This window comes from Triticum urartu, chromosome 2A (assembly GCF_056163025.1).
Source record: "Triticum urartu cultivar PI428250 chromosome 2A, HENAU_Tu73, whole genome shotgun sequence".
Classification (NCBI taxonomy): domain Eukaryota; kingdom Viridiplantae; phylum Streptophyta; class Magnoliopsida; order Poales; family Poaceae; genus Triticum; species Triticum urartu.
The window spans coordinates 457,480,213-457,496,960 of NC_141874.1; the positions used below are offsets into that span (position 1 = coordinate 457,480,213).

At 49.3% G+C, this 16,748-nt stretch overlaps 1 protein-coding gene across 1 annotated transcript; it reads left to right on the forward strand.

Moving 5' to 3' along the window:
• The first annotated feature begins 6,626 nt into the window (after window positions 1-6,626).
• On the forward strand, window positions 6,627-9,737 carry LOC125537766 (exocyst complex component EXO70B1). Its single transcript, XM_048701083.2, is given in 4 exon segments — window positions 6,627-9,051; window positions 9,360-9,390; window positions 9,392-9,545; window positions 9,652-9,737. Coding segments are annotated over 4 exon segments (2,298 nt in total). The 5' UTR covers window positions 6,627-7,009; the 3' UTR covers window positions 9,723-9,737.
• Window positions 9,738-16,748: the final 7,011 nt, after the last annotated feature.

Sequence of the window (16,748 nt, forward strand, 5' to 3'; positions counted from 1 at the left end):
ATTGTATTAACCGGAAACTTAGTACATGTGTGAATACATAGACAAACAGAGTGTCCCTAGTATGCCTCTACTTGACTAGCTCGTTAATCAAAGATGGTTAAGTTTCCTAACCATAGACATGTGTTGTCATTTGATGAACGGGATCACATCATTAGAGAATGATGTGATGGACAAGATCCATCCGTTAGCTTAGCAGTATGATCGTCTAGTTTTATTGCTATTGCTTTCTTCATGACTTATACATATTCCTCTGACTATGAGATTATGCAGCTCCCGAATACCGGAGGAACACCTTGTGTGCTATCAAACGTCACAACGTAACTGGGTGATTATAAAGATGCTCTACAGGTGTCTCCGAAGGTGTTTGTTGAGTTGCCATAGATCGAGATTAGGATTTGTCACTCTGTGTATCAGAGAGGCATCTTTGGGCCCTCTCGGTAATGCACATCACTATAAGCCTTGCAAGCAATGTGACTAATGAGTTAGTTACCGGATGATGCATTATGGAACGAGTAAAGAGACTTGCCGATAACGAGATTGAACTAGGTATGATGATACCGACAATCGAATCTCGGGCAAGTAACATACCGATGACAAAGGGAATAACATATGTTGTTATGCGGTTTGACCGATAAAGAACTTCGCAGAATATGTAGGAGCCAATATGAGCATCCAGGTTCCGCTATTGGTTATTGACCGGAGATGTGTCTCGGTCATGTCTACATAGTTCTCGAACCCGTAGGGTCCGCACGCTTAACGTTCGATGACGATTTGTATTATGAGTTATGTGTTTTGGTGACCGAAGTTTGTTCGGAGTCTCGGATAAGATCACAGACATGACGAGGAGTCTCGAAATGGTCGAGAGGTAAAGATTGATATATTAGAAGGTTATTTACGGACACTGGAATGGTTCCGATAAGGTTCGGGGATTTTTTTGGAGTACCGGGAGGCTACCGGAACCCCCCGGGAAAGTTAATGGGCCTATTGGGCCATAGTGGAGAGAGGGAGGCTGCCACAAGAGGTGGGGCACGCCCCCCAAGCCCAAACTGGGTTGGACTAGGGTTGGGGGCGGCACCCCGCTTTCCTTCTCCCTCTCCCCCCTTTCCCCTTTCCCCTTTCCGTTAGTTGGAAGGAGGGGGCCGAATCCTACTTGGACTAGGAATCCAAGTAGGGCTCCCCCCTTTGGCACGCCCCCCTTGGGCCGGCCACCTCCTCCTCCCCCGTTTATATATGGGGGCGGGGGGCACCCCAAAGGCATAACATCAATTGTCTTAGCCGTGTGCGATGCCCCCCTCCACAGTTTACCACCTCGGTCATATTGTCGTAGTGCTTAGGCGAATCCCTGCGCGGATCACATCACCAACACCGTCACCACACTGTCGTGCTGACGGAACTCTCCCTCGCCCCTCTACTAGATCAAGAGCTCGAGGGACGTCATCGTGCTAAACGTGTGCTGAACATGAAGGTGCCGTACGTTCGGTACTTGGATCGGTTGGATCATGAAGATGTTCGACTACATCAACCGCATTACATAATGCTTCCCTTTTCGGTCTACGAGGGTACGTGGACACACTCTCCCCTCTCGTTGTTATGCATCTCCTAGTTTGATCTTGCATGATCGTAGGAATTTTTTTTAATTACTACGTTCCCCAACAGAGAGGTTTACGTGCGGGCGTTGTAGGGCTAGCTTCTTGCCGATTGAATTTTTTTATTTTCCTTATTTACATAAGAAGCACAACTCTTGACCGCTAGATTTCAGCTAGATCGACGGAGTGCAACTAGTCTGACGTTGGTGCCTTATCAGACTATAGATAGAAAGTGTTTCCCTTTGGAGAATGTGTACAACCTGTGCAGAGTGTCAAACTGATCGATTAGTCATGTCCCTAATTAAGGATAATTATGAGACACCACACTTGAAACCACTAGACGACCTTATCACATTTAATAACTTGATGTGGATGATAATAAACTTAAGGATTGTTTGGTTATGTGTTTGATTGGAGTTCCCACTTCAAACATATGTTGCTACCTGAGAATTTAATAAAATGATGATAGGTAGATGTAAGATAAAATTTGATTTATGCAAGATGAAATTTAGAGCTTATTTTCACAGGTCACTATCCTTGCATATACACACAAGTGTGTTATATCATTTTTGGCGTGACTTGTCAATACATTCAATGTCTTGACCTATATGGCTGCAACGTTTTATGTTGCAGAGTTCACAAACAAAGAACAACTTAGTCGTTCACATTGATGGGACTCCATCTCCTTAAAGTTTTTTCTGCTGTGTATTCTAGCCCAAAAGCTATGAGGTAATAATACTTTGAATTTACGTTACATTATGACATGTGATTTTGTGGTATTTCATTGAGTACTACGTGTGCTAGCTACTGATTCAGGGATAATACTAAAGCACATGAGATTCAGAACCTTATCGGAACCGGGTTGTTAAATCCATACTATCGATTTAGCATCTCTATGCCCATGACTTATGAAACATAAATCCTATACTAGTCAAAGGGTATGTGTCTGCATGACCTTATTAACTGGGACCATTAGAACAATTATCATGCAATATATATAGTTTCACAAACAAGTCACGTACTTATTGATACATATAATTGATGATGTTCATGGACAAGTCAAATAACTCATGAATACATAGGAAAAATATCATCATCACATGATTGCTTCTAGGGCATATCTCTAACATAGTATTATCCCATGCGTCATTGTGTGAATTTAAAGATTAATTTAGATGGATCATGTATAGAAAGCAAATATCTTAATCAAAAGCAACTATTCTTCAATGTAGGAATGTTCCATACTCAGATTGTACATGAACAAAGATATGTACGATATGTTGGACCATAACAATTTTAACAATTAAATTAGGGAATATCACAACCTTTAAAAAAGAAATTAAATAATCTCATATGTACTACATATGTCTAATAACAAGAAATAGACATGCTGATTTGGTCTGTATGACCCGAGAATATGTCATGACATGACACACAAGGTGAGTTGGAAGACTGCATATTGAGAAAATTTAAAGATAATGAGGATCAACTATTAGGTATACTAAATACGAGCATGCTTTTGAACAAAGTAAGGGAAATTTCAATATGGATCACCAAACGTATGAAACCAAGTGTCCGCGAACACATCCGGGCGTGTCCGTAGACAGCCGGCTGGGTGCTGGCCATCCAACCCTAAGCATCGAATGCCCTACCCATTTCAGACTTCAAACACAATCAAGGAAAAAAATAATGCAAGCGGGCATAACTTGTTAAATCTCAACATATTTACATCCAAATGGACGAAATTTAATATGTTCAAACTAAATAAAGAAACTAAACTAAACTACATGAGGTACCGAGTGCCGAACTCATAGGCATGGCCTCCTAGGCCACTGGCACCAGCACATCTCCTGCATCATCGTCATCGTTGTTGTCACCGTCCGAGCCATCGTTGCTATCGTCCTCCAAGTGGCGGAAGTCCTACCACGCTTTGGGCATACCTGATCGGCCACCGTTGCGGGCTTGCGGTGCAACCACTTGGCCGCCTTGGAGCCGGGCACAAGCGCCCAGACTCGACCATCACTTGGAGGAGCCGGTCGCTGACCCGGCGCCGACAACTAGATGCGGTATGCGCCGTGGTCCTAGACCGATCCAGAGCCTAGGCATCCATGATAACCCAGGTTGGCGTGACGTCTATCTTCGCGAACGCCGCCGGGTGTGCCGCGCTGCGTCGTTCCCGACGCTCAACCTCGGAAAGGCATTTGTTGGGCACCAAAGAGGATGAGCCGCCTCCACCGAGGTAGTAGTTGAGGCGGTTGCGCGAGAGGACGATTCCTCGTTCTTCAATCTTCATGGCGACCGGGCGCCACTCGTTCCCGGGTTGGTGGCGAGGTGGGGACATCGGCGCCTTCTTCTTGCCACGGCTGTGTGGCGGGGAGGACGACTCCTCCTTCACGCGGCGTCGCGGGAGGGCGGCTCCTCCTTCTCATGACATCCAATTTGGATGCGTTGTGAGGCATAGGGGACACCGACGTCGTACCATGGTCGATGATCGACCGCTGCAACACCATCTCCATCTATCACACGAAATCCTTGTCCGTTGTGGCAGCCTTGGCGATGAGGGTGGCTTTTGCTCCTCCTCGTCCGAGGAGTTCGGCTCTGACTTGACATCAGAAGGAGCAGTGGACGCCGAGGTGCCCAGAGAACATGGGCAGCGACGCCAAGATCCCGAGATCCCTCCTGAACAGGAGGATCGCACCAGGAATCTCTTGGATACGTCAAACTTGCCCATCGCGGTGGCCTGTGGTGGAGGCGTGTGCGGATTTGGGAGAGAAGAGTAGAGGTGGCGGTGTGGTGCTGCAGGGCTTGCTTCCACGGCCAGCCGACTTGAATAGCTAGGGCAGGCCAACTAGCGATGCTTCAATGCGGGCAACGCAATTGGAGTAGGCTTCTCGATCGTTGTGCCAATAAGCCGCCAAGAATGCAAGTTTGGTTGCGTCTGCTCTAATTGGCATGGATCGAGGCAGAAAGTTCTAGAGTGGAGGAAGAGAGAGGGTTTTAGTTGGGCAACAGTACCACGTGACCAATGTCCGGACTCCCTAAAACCTTTCCCAGTTTGTTGCCGGTTCGTAGAATTTCAGATCGGTCCGAACAATTTTGATGACCGTCGTTAGATAGCTACTCCCTTCGTTCCGAATTACTCATCGCGGAAATGGATGTATCTAGATGTATTTTAGTTCTAGATACATCCATTTCTACAACGAGTAATTCGGAACGGAGGGAGTAATAATGTTCGGTTCCGAGCGAACATTTACAGCCGGTTTTGGTGATGAGTTGTCCCATGTACATGAATGAACAAACAATGAACGTTGTCAATGTTTTGTTGTTACATAAGGGCATCTCCAATGGTTGTAAGATAGTTGTTGATAGACTTTGCCACATATGATTTTTGATGATGTGTCATACAATAAATGAGGAAAGAGAGGAAGGTTGTATGTACATGAACCAACATCCATTGCACAAGCTCCAATGTAGAATGAGAGAGCACCCCATTTATTATCTCACATCCTATTGGACAAACTAGATACAACCCATTGGAGTTGTTGTATGTTAAGGTGTTGGTTGATGACATGACATATTTTACCAACAAGCTAACATACAAACTATTAAAGATGCCCTAAGATGCTACTGTCCGGAGCATAATTTCAGAAATTGTCGGCTTGTCACTAGGGATGCGTGCGCTTCCTTCATCCCAGTCCAGGCATGCATGGAAGCTGGCTAATTACAGCTGTTAACATTCCGTACACATGACATTGTAGTATAGTATAGTGCCATCCCGGGCACAGCTGAGACTTTCGTAGCAGGACGTTCCTTTTACTATACTAGTAGTACTCCGTACAATATACTGTTAGCAAGTGCAAGATCGGCCTGCAAGATCTGAAACCAAATCCACTAAAGAAGAGCAGTGTGTACAGCTAGCCAGAAGAAATGCGTGAGCGTGGAGCAGAGGTGTGACGCCAGCTCATGGAATAATTGAGTGATACCGTATTCTTATGGGAAACACTTACCATCAACCGGCCGATAATAGGGCCGCATCCGTCACCTTCCATGCATGACACGCGCCTCGCAGACCATCCTTCAATAAACTCGCTTTTGCAACAGGAGCTATGCTTCGGAAACATATGCGGTGTTGCAATACTTTACGACGGGTCTATGTTTTACAACAAAACTTCTCTTATGAATTTTTCTGCAACAAGACTTCAATTGCAAAAATATAAAAAAAACTGATGTTGCAAAAAAATTCCGCAACAAAACCTGTGTTGCAAAAATAATTCCGCAACAAGACCTGCGTTGCAAAAATAAATTCCGCAACAAGACCTGTGTTGCAGTATGGAGACGCGTTTGTCTGTGTGATGCGGTAATCCGACGGCTCGCGGCCCGGCTAAGATCAGCCGGCGAACGTGTAGCACACCCCTATTCTTATCCAGTGACACGAGCGGAGCCTTTGGGTTTGCACTTGCACTTGCAGTGCGTGAGCCGTCCAGCCGAAAGCCCGAGGGGCAATCATGGCAGAGAGCAGGCAACCCATGACATGATCGTTACATACACACACGGATAAACCAACCTGTTTGCTTCAAACATTCCTAGTGACATGACAGTAATACTAACACGGAAATGCATACGATAGTTCCACAATGTTTGGAAAGACGTTTTTGAACATCCACGCTAAGTGCGAATTACCCCAAGTGATGCGAAGATTTACCCTAAGATTTCTTTTCTTTTCAAGAAGATTTGGGCAAGTCGTCTCTGATCAAGTTTGGACGGACAGGGACTTTGTGGTTCCCTTGAGAGCATGGAAATGGTGACGACGACGGGGATCTAATACGAGGAGGAAAGACGTCGAGATCTACGCAACAAAAGATGACAGCGACCGCCAAGAACAGTGTACATAATTGTGCAGTGCATTCCAGTTCCAACGGGGTCAGATTGCGCAATTTATTCTTCACTAGGAGAGAAAAACACGTCGTCGTCAAGCTCGATACTACTCCTAGTTGTGGTAAGAGAGAGAGAGAGAGAGAGTAAAAGCGGGAGAGCGAGAGAAGATGAAACACGTGAGGATGAGGTGGGCAAATTGGACTTTGGAGGTCCGGCCGGGATGAGATACAAAGATGAGCTGCGCACCGTGAATTGCCAGCCAGCCTCGCCAGTCGCCACCGCACCAAACAGCAAGCGAAGCGGGCCGGCAAAGTGGTGCCATTTGCTTCCCTCTTCCCGCAGGCCATCTCCTCTCCCTCTATCCGTCCGCCCCTTTGCTGCCACCGCCACACATATCTACTGGAGTATCTCTTTACCACTACTGCTGCTACGAGCGCTTCCCTCTGTTTACCGCGGTCATCAGCCTCCTAGCCGCGCCGTAACTCCCGTCCCGACTAGTGTCGCGTCAGTGAACCACCGCCGGACCAAACCCTAGCGGCCCGCCGGCGATGTCGGCGTCTCCGCCGCCGCCGGAGGAGGGCGCCGTGCCTCTGGCGGGCGTCGGCGCCGTCGCCGTCGCAGGCAACGACAGGGTCCTCGCCGCGGCGCACCACATCGTCAAGTCGCTCGCCACCTCAAAGAACGCCGCCGACGACATGATCCGCATCCTCTCGGGCTTCGACTACCGCTTCTCCAACATCACCTCCGACCTCTTCCACTCCACCTCGCCCTCTCGCTCCCGCTCCCCGTCCGACGCCGACGCCGACCCGGAGGCCCCCTCCCTGGCGGATTTCGACGAAGCGGCGCGGCTCATCCACCTCTGGGACACCACCCCGGAGGCGCTCGTCTTCGAGGCGCCCGAGGACGACGCCGCCAACTACCTCGCCGCGGTCGACGTCGCCGTCGACCACCTCGCCGCCGGGGGCGCCGCCGCCGCCTCGGGCCGCGCGGGCGTCGCCGTGCAGCTCGCCATGGCGCGCCTCGAGGACGAGCTCCGCCACCTCATGCTCCGCCACGCCGTGCCGCTCGACGCCAGCGGCCTCTACTGCTCGCTCCGCCGCCTCTCGCTCGAGTCCATGGACGACCTCGACACCTCCTCCGAGTTCGACCCCACCACCCCGCACAGCCAGGAGGGCGCGCCAGATACCGCCCGCAGCGCCAGTATCGTGGGGAACCCCTTCGACGACCAGCTGTTCGACCTGGTGCGGCCTGACGCTGTTGATGAGCTGCGCGCCATTGCTGAGCGGATGGGGCGCGCTGGCTATGCAAGTGAACTCGTGCAGGTTTACTGTGGCATCCGCCGGGACCTGCTTGATGAGTGCCTCACAGTTCTGGGGGTCGAGCGTCTCAGCATCGATGAGGTTCAGCGTGTGGAGTGGAAGCAGCTGAATGACAAGATGAAGAAATGGGTGCATGGCGTCAAGACGGTTGTCCGCTCCCTGCTGACAGGCGAGCGCCGGCTCTGTGATCAGGTGCTCGCAGTGTCCGATGAGCTGCGGGACGAGTGCTTTGTTGAATCCACCAAGGTTTGCATAATGCAGATTCTTAACTTTGGGGATGCTGTGGCTGTGTGCCCTCGTTCGCCCGAGAAGGTGTCCCGGGTTCTTGATATGTATGAGGCACTTGCTGAGGTAATTCCTGAGCTCAAGGAACTGTACTATGGGACTCCTGGGGATGATGTGATCTGTGATTTGGAGGGGGTCCTTGGGAGGCTTGGGGATGCAGTCAAGGGTAACCTTCTTGAGTTTGGGAAGGTTCTACAGCAGGAGTCGTCACGCCGGCCTATGATGGCTGGTGAGATCCACCCAATCACACGTTATGTGATGAACTATCTTAGGCTGTTGGTCGTTTACAGTGATACGCTTGACAAACTCTTGGATGAGGATGCTGCCGGAGATGCTGATCATAATGCTTCAAATGGAGGTGCTGATGATGACGAGGAGTATCTGCAGAGCTTGACCCCACTTGGACATCGGTTGGTGAAGCTCATGTCTTACTTGGAGGCCAATTTGGAGGAAAAATCTAAACTGTACGAGGACGGTGCACTCCAGTGTATATTTTCCATGAATAATACACTTTATATTGTCCAAAAGGTGAAGGATTCCGAGCTCGGGAGGATTTTAGGTGATCATTGGACACGGAGGCGCCGTGGAAAGATTCGGCAAAATTCCAAGAGCTACCTTAGGATATCGTGGACAAAGGTTTTGTCCTATCTCAAGGATGATGGTCATGGCAGTGGGAGTGTAAGTCTTGGGAATTCAAGCTCGAGGGTCAAAGAGAAATTTAAGAACTTCAACTTTGCCTTTGATGAGATTTACAGGAGTCAAACGCTTTGGAAGGTACCGGATCCTCAACTCCGCGAAGAGCTCAAGATATCTATATCTGAAAATGTGATTCCAGCATATCGTGCTTTTCTGGGTAGATATGGTAGTCTAGTGGATAATGGAAGAAATTCTGGTAAATACATAAAGTACACCCCAGAGGACTTGGAAAATCAACTGTCTGATCTTTTCGAAGGGTCACTAGGGTCTGCCAACCATTCCAGAAGAAGGTTATAGTTCCTATGACAGAATTTGGTTACAGGTATATCTTTGTTACAAGGGGAAGTATATTGCTGAACCGCTGGTTACATGTATTGGATTGGTGCATGTTCCCTAGTTGGTATGGTGCTGTAATACCGCAGGAGTCCACAGGAGGATCCTTTGGTTAAGTCAGATTATGTGTAACAAGAAATAATGTACATGTATTGTTTTTCCAGTGTACTCATTTCTTTGCACACTACAATGTCCAAAATCTAGATTTGGCACCATGTAGAGGCGTGCTTCTTGGAATATATTGAACATGTTATATGTGTTTCAGTTGGAATAACTTGCAGAAGATGTGGGAAAAGGGCATGTTTAGGTCGCAAACCAGAAGTAACAGAGTTTGCCATTTGCATGCTTAGAGAAAACGAAGTGAAACAAACATGTCTTATGAAATCCATGAAGCTACGGATCATAAAACTGACCATAGTGCAAAATCCGACAGATCGTACTGTTGAAGAAAGTAAGTATCATTAATTTGATTGCTGCGCAAAAGTCTAGACACTTCTTTTCTTTATGCTCACATACAACTTATGTTACCTTAGAATGAAGGCTTATGTTTTCTCTAGTAAGATACTTGTATGAACTAAACACATTTATCGTCAGAGTCTGTAACAAAGGTTACTTAATCAGACTGTAGGGCACAGTGTCAAAAAATAAATTCAGACTGTAGGTTAGTGGTACAAGCTAATAATGATCTTCAGGCAGTACGTACTAATTTAGAGGTGCCATTCATACATCTGATATTGGGCTATTTTACTTAATATTTTACTTAATATTGGGCTATTTTCTTATTTAAGACGAATGATATTTCATTACTACTATGAGGACTCTTTTCTTGGTATTGGCAATTTTTTATACTCCCTCCGATCCATATTAATTGCCGCTGACTTAGTACTCCCTCCGGTCCTTTTTACTCTGCACATTGGATTTGCCGAAAGTCAAACTTTGCTAAGTTTGACCAAATTTATATTAGAAATTATTATCATCTACAATATCTAATAAATATAATATGAAAATATATTCCAAGATGAATCTAATGATATTGGTGTTGTTATGTGAATGTCTATAATTTTTTATATAAATTTGGTCAAAGTTGGATGAGATTGACTTCGGACAAACCTAATATGCAGAGTAAAAAGGACCGGAGGGAGTACAACTTTTGTACTAAGTCAGCAGCAATTAATAAGGATAGGAGGGAGTAACTTAATTCTACCATTCTCTTCTGCCTCATGATTTATTGGTATTGTTGCATCGCTCATTTACTTGGTAAATCCTATTTTCATATATAATGCGCATCTATCATTCTTTGGGGTCTGAATCTTTCCATATCTGTCATGGCAAGATGTACTCCCTCTGTAAAGTAATATAAGACCGTTTAGATCACTAAAGTAGTGATCTAAACGATCTTATAAAAGTTTACAGGGGGAGTATCTATCTTAGCAAACTGATTTAATCTTCCATCACAACTATTTATCATAGTTGTTATACTTCAGAAGGCTTGCTTATGCTAACCTCAGCCAGATACAATTGGCAGTTTACAAAGTGGATCATCGTGGTCTCATTATTTGGGTTTTTTGAGATACAGGGATAATAATAAGCACATTGATGGTAAATGGATGTGAAGAATTCAGGATAGAGGGTAAGACATAGAAGTACTGCCCATATGGGAGCACACTAGGTTGTTGAAGTTTTCAGCGCTTTCGCCAATGTTCGAAAAGCATCAAAAGCACACTTAGTACTCACTCATCAAACGTTCAAAATTATGAAAATAACAGTTAGTGCTCACTTCATTTCTGTATGGCCTGTATTTTTTGCATTTTTTTTAAATATAGGTTTCTATAAGTAATTAATGATTTTTCTATCTTTTACCCCCTTTTATCTCTCATCTCTCGTCGTCATTTCTGGTTAACATGGTGAATATTCTCGCTCGTATTAATGGGCTTTATTAACCCTGTGACCCTGTGCAATACCATAATATGCCTTATAAAATGAAATGGAGGGGGTAGTTACTTATTATATGAAGTTAACTTAGTTTGTAACTTCATATTGGTGTAGCTTCTGAATGTAAGTCTTATATGAAAGCAACAAGACATGTTTTTGCGAAAGAAAAATCAACAAATAGTTTGATAATACTTACTGTTTCTTGCATTAAAGTCCACCAGATGAAGTGTTTTACTTGACTATTACTCCATTTTGGGTATCCCTTGTTTGATAAAGCTGGAGCAGCTTCGTGAACTACCTGAGCATGGAGGGAGGAGGATGGTGGCATGGTGCGGTTAGGTACTCAGCTGGTTCACCTGATGTAACACTGGTATCGTTTTTCCTTTTATGTCATTATACTGATACTTTTTTGTAAGCCCTTTACGACCATTTGAAGTCATGGTTTGGTAGGTTTGCTTTCTGGAGTTATAGAGAAATGAATGTGGTGCAATTCACAATGAGTGGAGTCCTCAGTCCTCACCTATAAACTAAGAAACATTCTGAAGTATAGCGAACTATAATTATCGACCAATTGCAAAACTTGAACATATTTCCCAGCTTCTTCAAGGCATGAAACAGGAGAAGTGTTGTATGTGAGCTGATAATTTTAATTGTACTGCTCCACAAGTATTCCCGGTGTTCCCGCTCTTGTCGCCGTGATTTTGCTATAGTCGTCACCCTTTAGGATGGGTCCCGTGGCCACTTAGGAAGCCATGTTCTTATGTTGTGCAGGCATGCTATTGCACGATTGAATTGCTCGTTATGAAGAATTGGAGATAGAGGAATATGCATTCTGGGATTAGGATATTTGCTCCGTTGGAAAATAAGGCCTGTCTCAGGTAAATTTTATCAATTTTCTGGTATTTTAGCATATGTCACAACTCTATTTAATAATCCATCCGTTCCACAATATAATGCATATTAGATTTTTTTTAGTCAAACTTCATCAACTCTGTCCAAGTTTATAGAAAATTTCTGAACACTTTCAGTACCAAATATATACCATATGAAAGTATATTCCACGACGAAGCTGATGGTATTTGTTAAGTATTTGTAGATATAGATATTTTCTCTATAAACTTGGTCAGAGTCTATAAGCTTGACTTCTGAGAAAATTAATGCGCACTATATTGTGGAAACGAGGGAGTACTCTGTTTTGGGGTAACAGTCCAACAGATGACTAATTAAAGTGGGGCAAATAGATGGTATTTTAGTAAGTTGCAACAAATATGACAGTAGCAGTATGGAGGCAATTTCCACTTCAATTTGTTTATGTCGAAGCATGCAATTTGCACTCTGCTTCGGTGCCGGCGCTGTGGCACCCCTCTGTGGCCCATGTTTAGCCCTACAGCATATGTAACTGAGAGTTTCATCCAGTGTTCATCGGACAGATTGAAAGCTACCTTGTTGAGAACTTGAGATATCCTTTTTCATTCCATTGGAAGTGCCTCTTATTTTATTTCTGTTCTCTTACTTTTGAGCCTCTGTATGTTTGAAGTGTATGTACATGCAAAAGAAAAGAAAGTAAACATAATTGATTAATACCACAGTTTTTTTTTCAAATTGAGGATGATTACCATTTGTGCATTTGGAGGCTTTAAATTACTACGTCACTCTGCAGCTATTTTTAATTGCTTTGATTAGAGCAATGGAAGTACTGTATCTAGTTTGTGGCAATTCTATGAAGGGCCTTGGACAGCAATCAAGCAGATAGATTCCACTTTCTGTTCGTCCTTGTAAGGTAGGGGTACCCTTGCAGAGAGTGATTGAAGATGTTGTGGAACTCACATTCTACATGGTTTAGTAATGCAATTTTTCATACGTGATGATCGACAATATGATCCTAAAATGGCAAGCTTGTTGTTGTTATATGTCGGAGTAAATAATCATGGGTAGCCTAGCCGGCTTCTCCTGGCCCTTCTGAAAAAATTACGAGCCGATTCGGCCCTCAAGAATTCAAGACACAGGGCCGCCTTCCCCTTGCCGGCTGTCTTCAGGCCGGCTATCGGAAGGCGGCCCGACTTCAGCCCTCATGAAGAGAAGCCGCGGGAGGGCCGGCTCCAAGAAGCCGGCCACGAGAAGGCCGACTCCAAGAAGCCGGCTCTCATAAAGCAGTCAAGATCGTACCCTCGAAGTCTGCATCCACATAACGGTGATGTGATGGGGCGTGGCTACAGTGAAGCCTGCCACCCCCGAATCCCGGAGCACGCCTGGCACAGTGCGCCGTATGGGTGGCCATGACCTGTCCGGCGCAGCACTGTCGCCACGTTGACCCTGATGTCATCCACGACGGGCTACCAGTACGGCCCACGGGCGGTGGGCCCCTCCGGGAAGAGAGACACCCGAAGGCGGCCAGACCTCCCCCAGTCGGCCCAAGATAGAACCGGCTCCCCACAGCCGGCTTGCCACCTCCCTCGAAGAAGACGCCCCATTAAGGAGACAAGACGCGGTGCGCCCACTTCGGCGAAGCCCTCGCCACCAAGATTGAGCAACAGTAACCAGCCGCCGACAAGGCCCTGACAGTGGGGCCTGCCTGTCGACCAAGGAGCCGGCAGTCGGCGGGACCCACTAGCCGGCGGGCCCCAGCAACCGGCACAGAAGCCGGAGAGTGTAGACACAGACGGCTGGGCCCCGCGCCCAGCCGGATTACCATTGTATCCCCGGGGTAGGCCTATATATACCTCCCGGGGCATCCATGCAAAGAGAGATCAATCCCTGCTAGTCTCAGACACCACATAGGGAGGAGAAGAGAGCAAGCCGTGCCCTTCTTCCTCCTCTCGCCAAACAGCTCAAGGAGCACCGTGTAGCTACTTGTTCATCTAGTGACCATGCGGAGACCCTGCAGAGCAGCAGTAGGGGTGTTATCTCCACGGAGAGCCCCGAAGCTGGGTAAGATTCGCCGACGTGCATGTCTTCGCCTCATCCCGTTTCCAGGCACCGGCGACGTCTTACTGGCTCCCACAATGATAAGCCACCCGTTGGCATATGTCGCACCTACCACCCGACATTTGGCGCCCACCGTGGGGCCAGGTGCACCGCCGTCCGGAGACCTGTTCTGGACGGGAACCCTCTTCCTCCCCCGCGAGCGTAGCCAGCCCGACACGCCCGATGGCGCTTGCCACGACGTGCTACAAGGCGTCACCAACATCTGTGCGGCGAGCAGCCTCGCCGATCTCCTTGACAAGACTCTCATCTTTGACGAGCTCGCCTCCGACGCGGGCACCGACCACCTCGTCAACCTCCTCAGCCAGCTCCATGTCTCCGGCGAGCCTGCCGTGGACTTGGAGTCGGTTGGCTCCACCGATCCGATGCCTGTCGACTCCGACACGGCCTCACTCGACGCGTTCCCCACCAACGTCGCGATCTACAACGACCCGCTTCCCCGGGTCGATGGTTGTGACGCTGTCACCATCGAGGTGATGGTCATCGGCCACGGCGGCGCTTCTGACGAGAGCGCCCACGACGCCCCGCACGCGGCGGTCCACGACTTGTCCATCCCCCTCCCGGCCGATGCCGACGCTGAAGCACTGGAAGCTCGCTGCCTTGCCCTCCTCGCGGAGGGCCGGAAATTGGTTTCCATGAGACGCCTCGCTGAGGCCCACCGACGTGAGGCCGACCGCACCGCCTTTGGCACGCCGCCCCCAGGCGGGCCTAGCCGGGCCGGTGTTGTCAGACAGCGCGGCGCTGTCGTCGCCGATACGCTAGGAGTCGACCGCCCAGTCTACGCTACTCCACTCGAGAACCTGCGCGCCGCCCAGGCGGCCGTAGACGAGCTAGATGGACTGGGGGCCAAAGAACTCCCCCACATGACCCGACGCATCCAGCAGCTGATCGATGCAGCCGCGCAGCGGCACGAAGCCGACGCCCGCGCGGAAAGCCCTCCCCCGCGCCGAGATCATGGCGCGACATCCCGGACGCCGACTACGGGTAAAACCCGTGCGCGGCGCGAGAAAGAACCGGCTGCCAGCCGAAGCCGAATCCGAATCTCCATCGAGCGAGACGTAGAAGGCCACTCCCGGGCCATGGAGTGGCGGGGCAACCTGCCTCCGCCCCGGCCCCATGGAGAGAGATATCCCACCCCGCCGCCTGTTGCGCATCCGACTCTCAGCGGCCGGCTAGGTCGCCGCGAAGGAGTCGGCGAGAACGACGCCCGCCATCGGATCGACCGCCTGGCGCGATCCCTGGCGCTAGAAGAAGAAGACGATGTCGGCCCGCCTTACTTCGGCCCCCGCATCCACGACGAGCCTTTCCCCAAAGGGTTCTCACTCCCAAGAGACACGCCCAAGTACAACGGCTCCGTGAAGCCGGAAGATTGGTTGATCGACTACTCCACGGCGGTTAGCATAGCCAACGGCAACAGGCGCGTTGCCGTGAAGTACGTGCCCCTCATGCTGCAGGGCACGGCGCGGACCTGACTCAACAGCCTCAAGACATACAGCATCAACAGCTGGCTAGACTTCACAGAAGCCTTCGTCCGCAACTTCACCAGCACCTACAAGCGGGCTCCCAAGCCCAGGCATCTCTCCTTGTGCGTACAAGGCCCCGCCGAGTCCACTCGCGACTACCTCACGCGTTGGGCCGAGCTCCGCAACTCTTGCGAAGGGGTGCACGAGGTGCAAGCCATAGAATACTTCACTACCGGGTGCCGAGAAGGCACCCTCCTCAAGCACAAGCTCCTCTGCGACGAGCCGACTACCCTCGACGAGCTTCTGATCATAGCGGACAAGTACGCCACCGCCGACTCCTCAATGAAGACCGAACTCTGGGTAGACGCGTCCGGAAAGGTACTCAACCCGGCGCCCAAGACGCCGGCTGGGGACTCCGGCCAACGCCCACACCAGAACGACCACAAGCGCAAGGGCCCGGTGCCGCCCTCCACCAGTCGGCAGGTGGCCACAGTCGAAGACGAGCAGCCCGAAGCGCGGCCCGCACCCAAGAAGCAGAGGGGCGGCAAGCCGTCTTGGCAGCCGGCCTTCTCCTACGAGCAGACTCTCGACGCCCCGTGCAAGTTCCACAGCGGCGCGAAGCCGTCCAACCACACGACCCGTAAGTGCCACTGGCTCACCCGAATCTCTAAAGGCGAAGGGCTCGCACCGCCTCCGCCTGCCGGTCCACCGCCTCCGGCTCTGCAGCCGCCGGCCGCTCGGCCCGCAGTCGGAGCCGTGCACGATGAGTTCCCCGGCGAGCATGCCGCCTATATCATCTTTACAAGTCAGCCCGAAGACCGGCGCAGCAAACGCCGAGAGCACCAAGAAGTCAGCATGGTTGCTGCCAACCCCGCCGAGCACATGCACTGGTCAGAAAAACCTATCAGCTGGAGCTGGACCGACCACCCAGAGGTGATGCCGTCTCCCGGCTCTTATGCGTTGGTTTTGGATGCCACCCTTGCAACGGATAGACGCGCTGCCCGATTCTCCCGCGTGCTGATAGACGGCGGGAGCAGCATCAACATCCTGTACCGTGACACCATGGAGAAGCTGAATGTCAAGACGAAGCAACTCATGCCTACTCGGACTGTGTTCCATGGCATCGTACCCGGCCTGTCCTGCGCCCCCATTGGCAAGATCAAGATTGATGTACTTTTTGGGGACAAGGAGCATTTCCGCCGGGAAGCGATCTGGTTTGAAGTGGTGGACCTGGAGAGCCCTTACCATGCATTGCTTGGCCGACCTGCCTTGGCCAA